General features: G+C 43.3%; 1 protein-coding gene across 2 annotated transcripts in view; it reads right to left on the bottom strand.

The window, feature by feature from the left end:
* Nucleotides 1–18157, bottom strand: part of ISOC1 (isochorismatase domain containing 1) — a 72868-nt gene that overhangs the window by 26045 nt on the left and 28666 nt on the right. For both annotated transcript variants that reach the window (XM_073625093.1, XM_073625101.1), the window contains exons 3-5: nt 7688–7807; nt 5935–6138; nt 2066–2182 (exon numbers count right to left, since the gene is read on the bottom strand). In XM_073625093.1, coding sequence (XP_073481194.1) covers nt 2066–2182; nt 5935–6138; nt 7688–7807 — 441 coding nt within the window. The remainder of the gene's footprint in view (nt 1–2065; nt 2183–5934; nt 6139–7687; nt 7808–18157) is intronic.

The following is an 18157-nucleotide window of genomic DNA, read 5'->3' as shown; positions in this document are numbered from 1 at the left end:
ATACCAAACATGTCAGGCTTTAAAATTGTGCACACCAGGGGAATGCCTAAAAACTATGGTACATTAAATTATCCGTAGGCAAGGCTTTAAAAGCCTTAACAGGTTACCAGTTTAGAGTTACACAGGAGGTCTGGTGCTAGAACTATTGCTCTGTCATTCACAGAGATATCTCATGTGTGGTACATATGCGTGCATGAAAATGGGGGAAATAGGGTGTTAAAAAAATAAAAATAAAAAAAAAATACCACTGTACATTTAGATTTTTTTTATTCAACTTTATTACTATCACAAGGGATGAACAACATCCCTTTTGATATCATAGGCCATGACAGGTCCTCTTTATAAAGAGATCTAGGGTATATTAGACCTCAGATCTCTCCTCTGACCCCCAAGCAGCAGATCAAACCAATATTGGTTTAAACAGATGCTTCACAAGCCAGTAATGCTTGTAAATAAACAAACCGAAACTGGAAGTGATGAAATCCCCGTCACTACCAGTTTCTGATGTCACAGAAGAGGGGCGGGAACTTCTACCTGTTCCTTCCACTCTTCCTAGGGAATGCGACCAGCGGCATCAAAGGTGGCGTGGATGGGGTAACCCCCTTCCACAGCCTTTTACACAAGAGAGAATCGCCAGATCCAAAGAATGGTGCTGGGATCATGACTGTAGCGGAAGCTACAGTTCCCAGTATAACTGCTTCAAACCAAGGTCGTATACTTACAGCCTACAGACTGGAAGTGGTTAATTTATCCACTGCTATATATGCTCCAACTTGGAGACTCTCGAAAACAAGAGTTAGGACTGCATTTTACAGAAGAGCCTTGACAAGGCACTGCAGCTTTCACGTTGGCACATGTGTGCAACTAAAACCTCTATTTTTAATGTAAGTTGTTAGACCATGTCATTTTGGGGTTTTTTTTGCAGGCTAGCTGGCAAGTGTGTGGGGAAATCTTCCGTTTGTGCGGGATTATGCACATGTAACAGACCATTGCGTGCCCAAACGTGTCTCAGGACTTGTGTCCAGAAACAACCCTGATGCTGGGGGCGGGGAACTGTGTGAGAGAGGTAGGTGGGACCCCACAGGGGACTAACCTTACTAAAGTACAGGCACCTCACCCGGGGAAAGATAACTAGGTGGAAGGGCGTACCCTCTCCTCAATGAAGAGGGTCTACAGGGATGGAAACTAGCGGGATTCAGATCCCCACTGCCCTGGGCTCTGCCCTCCCAATTTAGGGCAGCTCCTGTGACAGGAAGGAATTCTGATTATTGGGGTAAACTGCACTTTTTAAATGAAGATTATACATATAATATGACCAGTACAGCATATTTGCAGCTGCATCTAAAAAAAAAAAGTAAGCAGTACACCATTCTCTATGTACATGTCCACACCAGAGGAAACAAGGAAGAAACATTGTAGAGGAATTCATAACAACAACTTAGGTTTTTATATTGCTTTGCTTGGTTATTAAATAAAACAAAATATAAAATTGGCCATTACATGTTGTTCCATATTATAGGAAAGTATTGGATGCTCCTCTCCTCTCACAGGAATCAAAATAGTGACACAAGTTCCCAATATTTGGAAAGTGAGCCTAAAGAGGACTTACCAGTAAATGGAACAGATTCTATACACTTTAACTACCAGGCCTATATCTACACTCTCATTACCAGCCAGTGTTACCAAGAATAACTTTTTTCTCAAAGGAGATCCTGAAGCATCCCAGGAGACATATTCATATGGGTGTATTGCATTTGCTAACAAGAACAGTAAAACGTGGATCTTCTATGGCAGCTAGTACAGGTAAATGCACAATGTTTTCGGCTGTCTTGTATAAAAGGCCTATTTTATTTCATTCAGGTCATAAAAAAAAAAAATAGGTGCAAGTTAGTTTTCAAGTCTTGCTACATTCTGCACCTGTAATTACATGGATTAGCTGGTTGGGGAGTGAGGTGTGAAAAACACCTAACTGCAACATTTTCATGTATAAACGGAGTGCATATTTAGCCATATGATAACAAGATGTCTGACTTTACAATTTTAAATCAATCACATTTATTCATACCTCCAAAGCAAACATCCTATCCATCATGCTTCGTGAGGAGGAGGCATCTGCTACAATGTGAACCTCTACTCCTCGTCCAATTAGGTCCAATGCTGTTTGTTGAATACAAACATGAGTCTAAAAGAAAACAAAAAAAAAAAAAAAAAAAAGGTACAAGTTGAACTTTTGAATTTTCTAACACTATACAGCAGGGGTATTAAATTAAAATTCATAGAGGTCCAATTAGTAAAATTGTCTTCCAGGCGAGGTCCGAATCGACTGTCCGAACGACAGGTCATTCATTTGAATGGGCTGCTGTGCCTGCGTTTTCTGCTGGGAAATGGTCCTGGCACCTTTTTAAAAATGCAGCCGCATGGAAACTGCCTGGTGCCTTTGTACCGTGCAATTTCCATGTGCAGGAAATTGCACCTTGTATTTCACTGCATGAAAGAATCAAAATGGTACCCCTGCACGTTTTCTGTGCAGCACCTCATTTTGTGTGCAGCTGCTTGTCCCCCTTCACATCTTGCTCAGCACTGCCCCCCTTCCATAACCCTCCCCACAGAGCACTGCCCCCTTCACATACACCCCTCCCACAGCATTGCCCCCTTCACAAATCTCCCCCCCCCCAGCACTGCCCCCTTCACATACACCACCCCAGTATTGCCCCCTTCACAAATCCCCACACAGCATTGCTCTCTTCACATATCTTCCCCCCCCCCACAGCATTGCCCCCTTCACAAATCCCCACACAGCATTGCCCTCTTCACATATCCCCCCCCCCACAGCATTGCCCCCCTTCACATACACCACCCCAGTATTGCCCCCTTCACAAATCCCCCCCCCCCCCACAGCACTGCCCCCCTTCATTCACAAATCCCCACACAGCATTGCCCTCTTCACATATCCCCCCCCCCCCACAGCATTGCTCCCTTCACATATCCCCCCCCCCCCACAGTACTGCTCCCCTTTACATATCCCCCCCCCCCCACAGTACTGCTCCCCTTTACACAACCCCCCCCCACACACACAGCACGGCCACCCTACCCCCAGTCCTTACCCTTCATGCTACCTTTCACAGAGTGGAGAGCAGGAGGTGGGACAATCCTAAACTGAAGGCACAGCAGCACTGGGTGGGGCGCAGGAGCTGCCGGGTTACCTTTTCATATTAGCAAACTGATGATTGCTAGGACCAGCTCCTGGCAGCCAATCACCTCTCTCCATGCAGTGCTGGTCCCGCCCCAGTCCAAAATTCTCCCGCCTTCTGCCACCCGCTCCGCTCTGCTAATGACAGCAGAGGAGGCTGGGGTCAAAAGCGGCGACTAAATGGTGTGATCGCAGCAGGCCAGAAAGAGCAGCAGCTCGGGCCGGACGCGGACCGCGGGCCGCCATTTAGTGATGCCCGCTATACAGTGTGTCCTCTTGCAGATGTGTCAAATAATATTTATACTGTAGACTGAGGGTTTAAAACTGTCACATTCAAAGCTTTCAACTGACACTGCTATATGTTGGCAACACAAACTACAATATGATAATGTACCAACAGTATGAAGTGTGAGGACCTATGTAAGCAATCCATTCAATTCACATCCAGTCATTAGGCCCTCACATGGCACAGCGATTGGTACAACCAGACTGTACTCTGTGGCCAGCTTAAACCCCAGCTATGGGCACTTTTTAAAAAGAGACCCCCCATCAGGTTTTTAAATAAAAAAAAGTTGCATTAGCTGCAGTACTCAACTCTTCAGCACGGTCCCCTGAAGCAATTCCTTTATGCCACTAGATGTCCTCAGTCTTTTAGGTTAAGCGACACCCAATGTCATTTAATCTGGAAGACGGAGGACATCCTGTGACTGCAGGGCATCATAAACATACAATAAAATACAATGATACAGATAGCAGCCAGCGCCTCTTTCTGCCAAAGGACCTCTCACAGACAAGATGTGAATAGGCAGAAGAACCTGCAGTTCATGTGATCAGGTTGAAAAACAACTATAAAATGGTAAATATATAAAAAAGAAATACTAGCAGTGGTGGACATTAGAGTTGTGCTTTAAAGGTTTAGCTTTTACTATCTGGACATAAAAGATAGAAAGTCACGGGGACTATAAACATCTCTTGCTGAAGATTGTAAAGGGTAAGCCAATATATGCATGGTTTGTAGAAAGGTGAAAAGTTCAGAAATGTTCTTTGGCTATGGTGCTTTATATTTATATTCTGGATTTAGCTGAACTAACTCCCACTGCCCTGATGTGAAACTCACAATCTATGGTAGTGCAGAAAAAAGATAGGAGGTTCAAAGACTATTCTTTACAATGTGTTCAACTTAGTGAAGAGTTAATATTTTCCATCTGAAAACTTCTTGCCCCTTTGTATTATTAGAGCTTTGCAATTTTATACAGACCTAGCTCAAATATGACAGGATTACTCAACGTGAAAGCAACAGGAAAAGCTATACACAAAGAAGTTTACAACTTTTCCGGTAAAGATATGATAAATAACTGAGACTTGAACTGCAAAATGTTACATTAATTTAGAGATGCTATTACGTAGGCTGACACAACAAAGAGCAGTCTACAGAACCTATAAGATGGATTTCTGGATTTATCTACTTTTAAATCAACTGATAAAAGTGAATCTGTCCCAGGGGAGGTGCCATTGCCAAATTCTTCATTAAATGGAGATGCTCTGGAGCAGTCATATGCTTTACTACTAAAGAAAACAATATAAAGAGAGTAGTAGGTGGGATGCAACTGCTGACGTTTATATAAAAATACTAGTTGCCTGGCTGTCAGACTATGCCTCTGGCTTCAACATTTTGAATCACTAACCAGAAACAAGTATTCAAATTAAGAATTCTGACTTAAAGGGTTTGTAAAGGAAAAAACATTTCATACTTACCTGCTCTGTGCAATAGTTTTGCACAGAGAAACACAACGATCATCCTCTTCCTGGGTCCCCCGCCGCCGCTCTGTGCCCCTCCCAACATGCACAAGGGCCCCCACAGCAAGTGGCTTGTCTATAGCACTCTGAAGGTTTTTGTTTTTTTTACTTTCAGTGTAAAAAAAAAAAAAAAAAAAAAAAAAACCTTCAGCCTTTAGAACCATTTTAAATTCATTACTATTAGAAACACTAACTTGCTACATGCCGATTTTCTGGATGAGCCACAGCCCTGTGATAAATAGGAAATCAAAATTCCTGATCTGCATACCTAGTCCAAGTCAGCAACTTCAGTAGTAAATGGACAACCAATCCAAACTTGTACCTTTATAATAAAAAAAAGGTTAGCAATGGCAGCAGCCAAACTTTTATCCAGACAGGTCCCCTTTGAATTGCACAGCAGGAAAATCAGCCTCTTCACAGGTCTCAAAAGAAAAAAAAAAAACCGTTGCCATTATGATGCCTAACCCTTTATGAGAAACACGCAGACTGCCATTTGCTGAGCTCTCCTTTCGAGAATACTTGTCTGTCTCTTTTGTTCTTCCAGAGGCTTCAGTAGGCAATCAGGTAGAATTTTTAAGAAATTGTCAGCAAAGGCATAATTGCATATTTTTTTTTAAAAAGAAGCGTAAGACACTGCTGTAAAAAAGCCTGTATGAGTTGAATATCCCCACCATAGGCTAGTACACCCTGTAGTGACGTAGGAGCTAGCAGAAGAACTACTATTGGAGCATGTTACACCTTAAATATGGGTGCAACATGCTCCCAAAGGTGAACTTATTCTTTAAGTTGAAGTAGCATACGGTGTGCTGTCTGCAATTAAATTAAAGCTAGAGGCACAAAGTAGAAAGAAAAGGGGCAGTGGCCTTTCCAAAGCATATAAATATACTGTATGCTCATTCCCATGCATTATAGAATCCCAAATAAATACATCAAATTTAAACACTTACCTCAACTCCAAATAATACAACACTACGAACTCCAGGAATCTCAGCCAACGCTGCCTCAACTTCAGGCAATACCATAGAGAACTTTGTTTTTGGGACTACAAGTTTCACACCAGTTAGATCAAGTTCTTGTACTGTGCTTCCAAGACCTTTAGGGTACTGTTCTGTGACAATAACAGGAATCCCTAAAATGCGTGCACCTTGAAACTGAAACATGATAGGATAAGACCATTACAATACAAATATGAAAGCCTAAATGAAAAAAAACTAAGTTTTGACCCCAAGAAAAAAAAATTTTATTTAGAGAACACTAACACTGCAGGCTAGACTGGTATTACATCCATTATATACTGTATATCCATACTTCACTTTAAGTCTCTAAACTTAATTTTTTTAATTTTTTTAAGAAAGGAAGGAGAGAAGGAGGAAGAAAATGGTCACATAGCTCAACCCGTTTGCTGGATTGAACCACTTAAGGATGAGCTTTGTTTTGGAATTTAGGTGTTTACATGTTTAAAACAGTTTTTTTTGCTAGAAAATTACTTAGAACCCCCAAACATTATATATGGGTTTTTTTCTAACACCCTAGAGAATAAAATGGCGGTCACCGCAATACTTTTTTTTCACACCGTATTTGCGCAGCGGTCTTACAAGCGGGCTTTTGGAAAAAATGCACTTTTTTGAATAAAAAAAATAAAACAGTAGTAAAGCTATCCCATTTTTTTTTATATTGTGAAATATAATGTTACGCCGAGTAAACTGATACCCAACATGTCACACTTCAAACTTTTACCCTCAAAAATCTCCATAGGCGACGTTTAAAAAATTCTACAGGATGTTTTGCGTTACAGAGGAGATCTAGGGCTAGAATTAGTGCTCTCGCTCGATTACGATAACGGCGATACCTCACATGTGCGGTTTGACCACCGTTTTCATATGTCGGCGCTACTCACGTATGCGTTCGCTTCTGCGCGCAAGCTCGTCGGGACGGGGGTTTAAAAATAATTTTTTTTTTTCTTATTTATTTTACTTTTTTTTTTTTTTTTTTTTAATTGTGTCACTTTTATTCCTATTACAAGGAATGTAAACATCCCTTGTAATAGAAAAAAGCATGACAGGACCTCTTAAATATGAGATCTGGGGTCAAAAATACCTCAGATCTTATATGTACACTGAAATGCAATAAAAAAAAAAAAGTCATTAAAAAAATGACATTGAAAAAATGTGCCTTTAAGAAGTATGGGCGGAAGTGACGTTTTGGAAGTGACGTTGCTTACGCCCTGCGGTGTCATGGAGACGAGTGGGCGCCATCTTCCCCTCAGTCGTCTCCAGGCACAACAAGAGGACAGACGCGATCGCCTCCGCCGCTACTGACGGCTCTGGTAAGCGGAGGAGGGGCCCCTCTTCCGCCACCGATAAAAGTGATCTCACGGCGAATCCGCCGCAGAGACCACTTTTATCTGAAAGCCGACTGAAAACTGGGATATCGGGTTATGGCAGCTATCTGCTGTCATAACAACGATATCCGCCGCCAAACTTAGGACGTACATCGGCAGCGGCGGTCGGCAAGTGGTTAAGAATAGTGATCTGTATTTAAAATTTTCTTGAAAAGAAAAAAGAAAAGCATTTTTTAGTCTGGACTATGGCAAAACACACATAAGATAGATATATATTGATCTATCTATATCTATCGATCTGTCGACAGACACACATACATATACACACATACATATTACATGTCCTTTGAGTAACTTACTAATCGCTGGCCCACACTTATAATATCTCCAAAATACTTGATGGCAGGACGGAATCTCTCTTGCATGTCACAGCAGAAAAACACGGTACTAGCAGGAGTAAGGTTCCCAAGTGTTGTCAGCTGAAAGATAGACAATACACAAATAACCAAAATGAAACTTGTCAGGGCCAAAAAAAGAAAATACAAACATTATACACATAGTTCCCGATATGCACAAGGCAGCTGCCTATGGAGGAATTTACAGTAGAAGCTGCCATTGCCAATTTGGTTTTGTGCAAACTCCATGTCATTTTTAAGCAGGCCATAGATGTACCAGACTAACGTTGATCCACATGTAGCTGTTCATCCACCTCTTTTGTGTGAATTGAGAAATCTGTTCACTTTTTCGCTCAGCCTTCTCGCTCAACAAAAATAAAAACAAACCACCAATGGTCAGTTTAAAGCAGTTTCTTCATTTAGCAGGTTGGACAAAGAAGAAAACCTCAAAGTTCCCGCATCAACACAAACTATGTAAATGCAGGGATCCCCCCCGATGTGCTATTGTATTCTGACAGCTGGGACCTTCCCCTCACCCTGTCTGAATACACAGATCAGCACTGCAGCCATTGGCTGCATGTGCTGATCAAATGCTGGTTTTATGTCAGGACTGTTCAACAGAAGGCGGTCGTTAGGACAGCTTCTGTTGAACAGACAGGAGTATACATGTACTAAAATTTGTCTGCCTCCTGCTGAACCGGCCAAATTATCCAGCTTTAGTTTGCCTTCAGTACTCCACGAGTAAGTGATCTGGAATAATCAAGTATCAGACATCTGTCAATTAAAAAGGACCACCATCTTTTTTAATTAATTACTAAATTCTGATACACAAGGAATGACACCAATTGCTATTTTGTTGAATCATGTTTTATTACTAGCACATTATGAAATACGTACCTTAGAATGAAGCCCTCAAGCGGCACGCTGTCACCATCCCCTGGTCTAATTCCAGGTTTGCACGCTCCGGTTGTGTGATTGGCCGGAGCCGCGATTAAGTCACTCGGTTCCACCAAGGTATGCCGGACCTTCAGAGCGCATGCGCAGGGTGAATAGCTCCTAAACGGTGCATGTTTAGGAGATATTCATTTTACCTACATTTTACTTGTAGGTAAAAATCACAAAGTGGGCTTTACTGCCGCTTTAAGGGCATCAAAAGAGAGCAGCTTAGAATGACCAAACTGTAACCTAGCAAAACAAAAAACACATGATTAAAAATGCTGTTTTTTCCCTTGCATTTTAAAATAAACCTGCACATATTGGCACCTGGAGCAAACACTCTGACCCATGTGACAAACCTTTGTACTTGTGTGACCAAATTGCCAGACAGTGCTGCTGTCACGTGGGGGTAGAGCTGCGCGATTCTGGCCAAAATGAGAATCACAATTTTTTTGCTTAGAATAAAAAGATCACGATTCTCACAACGTAAAATTGGGCTTCAAAAGAGCAGAGAGAATTCTTTGCATAGCAAAAATCGTGAAACACTTTTGTCAAAATCGCAACGGAAAAAAAAAAAAAAAAAAAAACGTGATAACGATTCTTGACGACTAATCTTGCAGCTCTACCTGGGAGTTTACTGCTCCCCCATACCCAGAAGTACCAAGTATGTCACTTCGTTTCCACGAATGAGTGAACAAAGCCTCTGGGGAAGTCAGCAGGTCTACATGAGCAAAGCACAGGTTAACTTGAGACATATGTTCGGTCAATAAACACTTTTAGTAAAAGGTACGTTATACTTTGTATTCCAGTATTGTTCACTTTTTTTTTTTTTTTTTTTTTTTTAGATAAAACTTGCCGACATTTTCTGGTCCAGGAAATGATGAATTTCCTCTACATTATAAAGAACTTTACCTGTATACCAGCAATGATGTGGAAGTAATTAAAGTTTCGTTGCTGCAAATCTAAAAATCAATGTGTTAGTAAACCATTCCACAGCTGATGTAATGTTTAACAAGCATATGATTGGGTTTACCACTTGAGCTGCAGAGGAAATCATTTGTAGTTTATATAAAAAAAAAAAAAAAAAAAAAGTAGCTCCCATGTCTGCTCTGTTATTTCTCATCATTCATATTAGTTAGTGCTGCAAAGGTGACCAAATAAGTCCCAAATAAGATTAAATGCATTATAGTCATTTCTATATAAAAATTACTGATGCCCAAGGCCCCTTTCACACGGGGCGGACTTCATAACGTGCATCCGCCTGCTCAGCAGGGGATCTCTCAGCTGGATTCCTGCTGAGCAGGTGGATGACAGGTTTGTGTCCGCTCACTGTGCAGAGACAAACCCGTTGTTCTCTATGGGGTGGTCGGATGGAAACGTTTCCATCAGACGATCATCCAATCCGCCAGACTAAGACCCCTTTCACACGGAGGCAGTTTTCAGGCATTTTAGCTCTAAAAATAGCGCCTGAAAACTGCCTCCCATGCCTCCCCAGTGTGAAAGCCCGAGCGCCTTTACACTGGGACAATGTGCTTGTGGGACAGAAAAAAGGTCCTGCAAGCAGCATCTTTGGGGCGGGGTAGGAGCGCTGTATACATCACTCCTACTTCACCCCTGTCAATTGCAATGAATGGCAGCACTTCCGAAGTTCCTGAACGAAAAATCCCAAGGCCAACCCCTGATAGAATAGACCAGAGTCACCGTTTGTCTGAGCCATCTAGAAAGGTCACAGAAGAAGCAGACAGCCCCCTTTCTGGCCGGTCCGTGATCACAAACAGTGAGTCTGATCTCTGAAAAGGCCCTGTGATCATCCAGGGCATGTAAGGTAAATCCCTTAGGACATTTTGACCTGGGGACACAGGAAAGGCAATACAATGTCCTTAATCAAAAGGAATCAGAGGAGAGAACCATGGACAAGGGCGAAGAACCACTTCATCTTTGTGGATCACCAGGTAAGAAATATGACATGGTAACGCCTACAGTTCCAACACTCTGCAAGCAGAGGTGATAGGAACCAAAAAAGCCACCTACTGGGACAGAGCAAGTAGAAGAACCTTTAGCAGCGTTGTAGCTTCAGCACCTGGCTCATAACAGCCAGGCCTTCAAAAACCATCGACTGAAGCAGAATGGAAGATCGGCCCTTGGGACAGTAGAACCTCCCTGAGAGGCAGTCGCCAAGGGATGTCAGCGACCAAGCACACTAGGTCGGTGTACCAAGACCAACAAGTCCATCCGGGCCCACTAGAATGACCGGAATCCCTTCAGCCTCGATCCTGCGCAAAAGCCACGGCAGAAACTTGAGAGGAGGAGAGGCGTAGATCCGAATATACTGGCCCCACTGAGCCACTAGATGAGCCCGTGCCCTTGCCAGAAACCTCAGTAACGTTCCGCTAAGACATATCCGTCGAAACATGTCCTCATGAAGGGACCGCCCGTGGACCAACACTAGCCAACTGAGGCAACCGCCTGCCATTTTTCCACTCCTAGAATTCATACGGCGGAGAGGGCCGGAACAAGGCTTTCTGCCCACTGGAGGATGCTAGCTACTGTCAGAGCTGCCAACACACTCTTTGTTCTGCCCTAGTGATTGACATAGACCACCGCCGTGGCATCATCCGACTGGATCCGGGGCCCTCAAAGTCGACCACCATGATCCATACATAGCCTGATCGGTTGAAGTCCCAGGATATCGATCTGCAGCCCAGATTCCTCCAGCGTCCAACAATCCTGAGCAGAACCCAGTCCCAGGACACCGCCCCACCCTGGACAGACTGGCATTGGTGGTGACCACTTTCCAATACAAGGAGAGAAAAGATGTGCCCTGCCGAAATCCCGGAGAGCGAAGCCACCAGACCAGGGACTCCCAGTTTTCTGGCTCAGCCGGACCTGATAACCCAGAGACCTCTGGCAATGTACGCCAGGTTCTCACTTGAAAGAAGCTTGTATGGAATTGCGCAAATGGAACCGCCTTGAAGGTAGATACCATTAGGCCCAACACCCACCTGCAGGACCACAGGGAGGCCCACCTGCGAGACAACAGTAGTTGAAACGCAGGATGCAACTTCTGGAGTTTGTCCAGAGGAAGAAACACTCTGGCCAGAGATGAAACCAGAGTCAGAACACTAGGACATAGGACAGGGCGCGCCTTCATGCTGAAGGGGCCTTGTCTGTGGGTCTAGGGAGGCCCTCTCTCGGCTCGCCAGACCAGGTCCATTGCATACTGAGAAGGACCACATCCGCTACGAGGCCCTTTTCCCCCCCATTTCAGACTGTGGAAGACATTTACACTTCCCTCCTGTGACTTCCCAACAGGAGAAACACTACTAGTGAGCCTGAAAATATCCCAAGAATCAGATATGGAAACTTCCTCCTCCACGTCAAGATTCACCAAGAGACCACCACCCGCAAGTCCACTGAGCCCCCTCTGGAACAAGACGAAGGGACGAAGATCTACAAAACAATGGCCCCCCCCTGAACACTTTTCTCCCGTAAAGCTCTGGATCTTCTCACCTAACCTAATGTTAGATCACTCACCATTTGGGCTTGGTTGACGTCCCGTCAGAGGTCATCGCCCCTTTATTCCTATGGCAGTTTAAAATATGCTGGTCAGTTCGTCTCGTGCTTCCTGCAACAACTGGAATCTTCACTACTTGGAAAAAAGGATCACCTTGCAGGACTGGCTAATGCAATTCACACACAAAATTATTATTATATATATATATATATTTATAATTTTAACGGTCTAGATAGATCTATATCTCTATCTCACACTCTATGATCTCGCTATCAAGGGGGCGGCGCCAGGGTCAATTTATATACTATTAATGTTACTCTTCTGAATAGTCGCTGTTCTTGATACAGTTTTTGCCTTTGTTATTTTTTCTTTTCTAACACAACTATAATGTTGTTTTTTCTAAAAGGGCACGCTGGTCTGCTCCCCTCACTTTTGGCTCCATGGCTAACTCCACACAGAACACTCTAAGGGTCGCTTCCCACAGCATGCAGGGCATAAGCTCCTCTCAAATGCAGGAACGTTTTTGCTTCCTATAAATCTATGAACCTGGATGTACTTATGCTTCAGGAAACTCATTTTCTGGTTCGGTACAGTCCTACATTCCCACTTCTCTAGCTAATGCAGAAAATAAAACCAAAGGGATAGCCATCATCTTCTCAAAATTTTGCAAGTTCAACTGGATCTCAGACACTAAAAGGTACATTTTAGTTAAGGGAATGATTGAGGATCAAATGTACTTCCTGGTGTCCTATAGGGCTGGGAGATTTTCTTAAAAAAAACTCGATTCACGATTTGAATCGAGTTTTTTTTTTTCTTTGGAAACCGCGCCGGTCCTGAGGAGCTGCGGGCATGAGTTTTTAGGCGAAGCCGCGGCTTCGGCCTAGACCGCGGCGTCCGGCCTCGCGGACTAGGCCGAAGCCGCGGCCTCATCTAAAAACTCATGCCCGCAGCGCCTCAGGACTGGTGCAGTGAAAAGAAAAAAATAAATAAAGTTTTGAATCGATTTGACTTCTCAACTCGATTCAAGGTTTTAATCGATTTTTTCCCCAGCCCTAGTGTCCTATTATACTTCTAACAAGGGACAAGCGGCATTCTTTACACGTCTGACACTCGTAACCCCATGTTGAAGGGCACAGTCATCCTGGGGGGGGTGACTCCAATGTCGCTTTTAATCAAGGTATAGATAAATCTAAGCCACTCGGAGCCCAACTGACCCACCCACCCAAAAGTAAGCCACAAAATAGCTAAATACATGAGCAGAGCCTACCTGATGTTTGCAGAGAACTAAACCCCTCAACAAGAGACTTCACGCACTACTCTAGTCCACACAACACATATGCCAGAATTGACCATATTCCGATTCACACACACACACACACACACACACACACACACACAATACCACTTGTCTTAAACTCCCACATTAGAGACACGGTCCTGTCTGACCACTCCTTAGTAATAATGACTATCCACCTTCTCTCCGCAAAGTCTGGACAGAGGCACTGGAGACTGAATGAGTCCCTCCTCTCTGATCCAAATCAGAGTCACCATGATCGAGAAATCATTACAGGAATACTTTAAATTCAACAATATTGATGGAACCTCGGCAGAAACCTTGTGGGCGGCTCAGAAGGCCTTCATCAGGGGAGAAATAAATTTGATTGAACACACAAATTACATAGGAAAGGACAGCCGAAATCGAGCGAGCAGAAAAAGAATACGCATTGCTTTGAGCCCCAACACAAAAACAAAACCCTCAGTTACTGCAATAGTCCAACTGGATAAAGCCCAGCTAGAACTTAACTTGGCTCTCACGGCACAAGCAGAAAAATACTTTCGCTGGAATAAATACAAATTTTACACACAGAAAGACAAGATAGGTACCATGCTAGCATCCAAATTGTCACCCTGAATACAGATTTGAATAGTGCCAAAAGATCAGAATTCCCGGACAAGGTCCTAAAGCCAACCCATCAAAAATTTTAGAGGCTATTCAGGATTTCTATGCCAAACTGTATAGGGCCCATGCCCCATAAAGACATTCTCAAAGCACCCTTTACCAAGGTGGTACTAGGACTCATCAGGGACCTTAACGGAGGATCTGCCTCCGAGTCGGACGGTTTCTCCACCTCATATTACAAGGCATTCACTAACATCTTGGCTCCCCATCTAGCAAAACATTTTTAATACCCAGACCCGAGGCGACCCAATGGACACACAACTCAATAAAGCATACATTGCTGTAATACCCAAGCTGGACAAAAATGCGGAAGAAGTCAGCAACTATCGCCCGATATCCCTTAATAATCTGAAAATACTGACCAAAATGCTAGCCAACCGATTCACATCCTTCATTAACACTTACATTCACAAAGATCAAGTTGGACTCATCCCAGGCAGACAGGGCCCTGACCAAATTAGGAGAGCAATTGATATATTATCCATACTCCAGACTAAATGGGAAGGGGGCCCTAAACAATAGGGCATGCTACTCTCTCTAGACCTACAAAAAGCCTTTGATTCGGTTTCCTGCCCCTATAGCTTTACCCTTCTTGAGCGATGGGGTTTCTGCGAACGATTCATAGGCTTGATACAAGTTCTCCATTCTCAACCAAAGGCACATGTACGCCTCCAGGGATACTACTCTAAACCAATACATATTGCAAAAGGCACCAGACAAGGATGACGTCCACTCTCACTGCTAATTATTGCCTTGGCAATTGAATCCCTTGCCATCGCAATCCGTCAAAACCCAAACATAAAAGGGCTATCATGTGGACCCCAAACTCAAAAATGTGGTCTCTATGCGGATGACATGCTACTATTCCTCACCCCCCCATCACTTCGCTACCAAACTTATGCCAGACATTAGAAAAATTCTCCGAGATATCAGGCCTCCAGGTTAACTATTCCAAGTCCCAAGCGCTGAACGTATCTCTACAGCCAGACAGTTACCCTATTGCAGAAATCCTTCAAATTTTAATGGAGTGAGTCTTTCAATAAATACCTTGGAATTAACTTGACAGCCAAGACAGAGTCCCTCTATGTTAGTAATTATCCCCCTATGTTCCATAAACTCGAATCCGACCTTAAGACTTGGTCCAAACATAACCTCTCCTGGCTAAGACGGATACACTTTATAAAAAGATGACTGCTCCCCAGACTGCTCTACCTGCTCCGTTCTCTCACCATCCTAATTAAAAAGTGACCACATTTGATCCTTTCATAGCAAGTTACTGAAATTCACCTGGGGAAAGGGTGGATATAAAATTACTCAACGTACCTTGTATTGTCATAAGAAAAGGGGGGGCCTAGGCCTACCCCAACTATACTAATACTGTTTGGCAGCCAGACTAGCCCAGCTTTCCATAGTGTATTCCAGATTCGAAAAACCGGACTGGGTTCAAATAGAAAGACAAGCAGTGCCCTGCCACACCTTGGACTTCTTGCTGTGGTGTCCCCCAAAAATCCTCCCTTCAATAATGGCTCCTACCTCATCTCACTCCTTAGCCCTATGGGACACTATACGCACGTCGATGGCCCTGACCTCAGCAAGCAAGCCGCTGTCACATTTAATAACCCTGACTTCCCTCCAGGCATGAACATAATAGCATTTAAATGGTGGTTAGACAATGGACTGTACCGAATCGGCATTTCTATACCTCCACAGGTCCTCTTTCCTTCAATCACTGCATCAGTAAGTTGGACCTACCCGCTTCTGAACACTTCAGATTCAGACAAATTTCACACTCTGGAAAGATAAACCACTTCCACCTAGGTTCACAGTTTATGGACTTAGGTGTGGACAGGCCACGGAACAGAAGGGAGGGATCTCTATCATCTACTCGTCACTTACTCTTCCTACCTCAAAATCCCGTTTCATGACTTCCTGGGAGTCAGATTTCCAATTCCACTGGGACCTGGAGAGCTGGCAGACGGCTTGTTTTAATTCCTTCAAGGGCATTCTAAATACATCCCTCACAGAAGCCATTTTGAAAGTAGTTTGTAGATGGTATTATACACCCTCCAGATTGGCCTCTACGTATCCCTCAGCAGACCCTCTATGCTTTAGAGGTTGCCAACTTTCAGGCACAATGGCCCACATTTGGTGGGAACGTCCTAGAATATGCCCTTTCTGGAGAAAAATATTCAATATTAAAAATCGACAGGCTTGATGGATGCCAGATACCCAGGACCCCAATTGTTGCCCTCCTCAATGCCTGGATACCAAAGATCTCTGCTACCACTCGAAGGCTAATCCACTTTATTCTACTAGTGGCCAAACTTACTGTTGCCAAGGCCTGGAAACTGAAACTCTTGGCAATGGCTGCACACAGGAAAATCTTCTGGATAATGTCTCAGGAAAAGTTATCCAGCATATTATCAGACTCAGTCCACAAATTTGAGGCCACCTGGGAGCCCTGGGCAAACCACATAGACATCTCCTTCGTCCTTAGTGTTAAGCCAAACTGAATTGAGCTAAAAGCCTGCTGCTCCTATTCTATCCCATTTCCCCCATTTTATAATACCCAAACGTTTTGGGTTATAGAGGTTATTACGAAAATCTGAGTCACAGTAATCTTATGCTTACGTGAATAGCCATTATCCTCAATATATACTGCTTTTCCGTGGTAGGATGGGGGTTGGAGTCAGGGTTTAGATTCCCCTCCTGGCACAGCTTGATCCCCTTGGGGGTACTGGGTGAAGAGGGAGTCTGCACCGGCCTGGCCTGATTTTACTATGGCAATATCCGTTTTGACGTAATCCAGAGGTCCAAAATAGCCCACAGGTTGTTAGTAGTCGGTTTATAGGGCTCCATTGTTTCGTTGTTATGCTTATTTTCGGTCATCTTTCCGAAACGATCTTGGTATGGCTCTTCGATTTCACATTTGCTCACACTGAGTTACGTAATTATTATGTCCCACTGTATCTCTCTTGCTCCTCTTATATTCAGCTTGTATATGACTTTTATTCCTCAAAATAAAAAATGTTTCAAGTAAAATCTTGACACCTTGCTCCTAAAATGTATTGGCGATTGAAGATTTGTGGGCAACCATATGGCTGGAGTTTCAATTTAATAATCTGTTTAAACATAACTGTTTAATTGTGTGCGTTTTTTTTTTTTGTAATATCTGCCCATAACTAAAAGTCAGACTTTGCCCTGATTCCAGTCCTCAAATTTTCCAGGACGTAGGCGTCACATTCTTTCTGCTGAATTCCCTCAAGATTTGTTTATTCAGCATAATGGTGAATTAGCTTTGTAATAGCAGCTGCAATTCGACAGAACTGTCAATTCTGAGTGTATTGCCACTGCAAGTCCCCATATGAGAAGATAGTACATAATACAACTGGCCAAGCAAAGCTCAAATGTTAGCCTTCAAGGACTAACAAATCATCTACCTACAGATTTGTGGTCCTAAGATCTAAAAAAAAAAAAAAAAAAAAAAACACCATGAAAGTATGGTAAAAATTAGCAGGATGTAGAATACAGTGCATAGAGTATAGCCAAATATAGCCAGAGTTTCAAGGCGAGGATGCTGGGAGGCTTAAAATGTTACTAAACCCACAACAGTAAAATCTGTCTGCATATGCAGCATAGCAGGCTGGTTATACTCACTGTGGAACTTAAGGGGTTAATTCCCTGCATTGTGTAAAAAGGCTGTTTTATCCTGTATGCATAGATCCTCCCCCTCCTGCACTGTCTATCTGGGGAAAGCCAGCTAACATAGGCAGTGTAGCCAACCTGCACATGCTCAGTTGTGTCTTATGCTGGAGAGAACATTTCCTTTTTCTCAGGGCTAGCCAGGTCACATGATATTGGCATCACACATGTGGGCTTGTATACAGGCTGCAGTGGAAATTTCCTCCTACCTGAACTCTCAGCACTAGAGAAACTACAGTTTATCACTAACTGTGGTATACAGATCAGCCAAAAAGGTATATAGTGGCAATTTTGTTAATGTAAAAACAAGATGTGGATGGGA

This window comes from Aquarana catesbeiana, linkage group LG01 (genome assembly GCF_042186555.1).
Source record: "Aquarana catesbeiana isolate 2022-GZ linkage group LG01, ASM4218655v1, whole genome shotgun sequence".
In the NCBI taxonomy this organism is placed as follows: Eukaryota; Metazoa; Chordata; class Amphibia; order Anura; family Ranidae; genus Aquarana; species Aquarana catesbeiana.
This window is presented reverse-complemented; position numbering and strand designations above follow the sequence as displayed.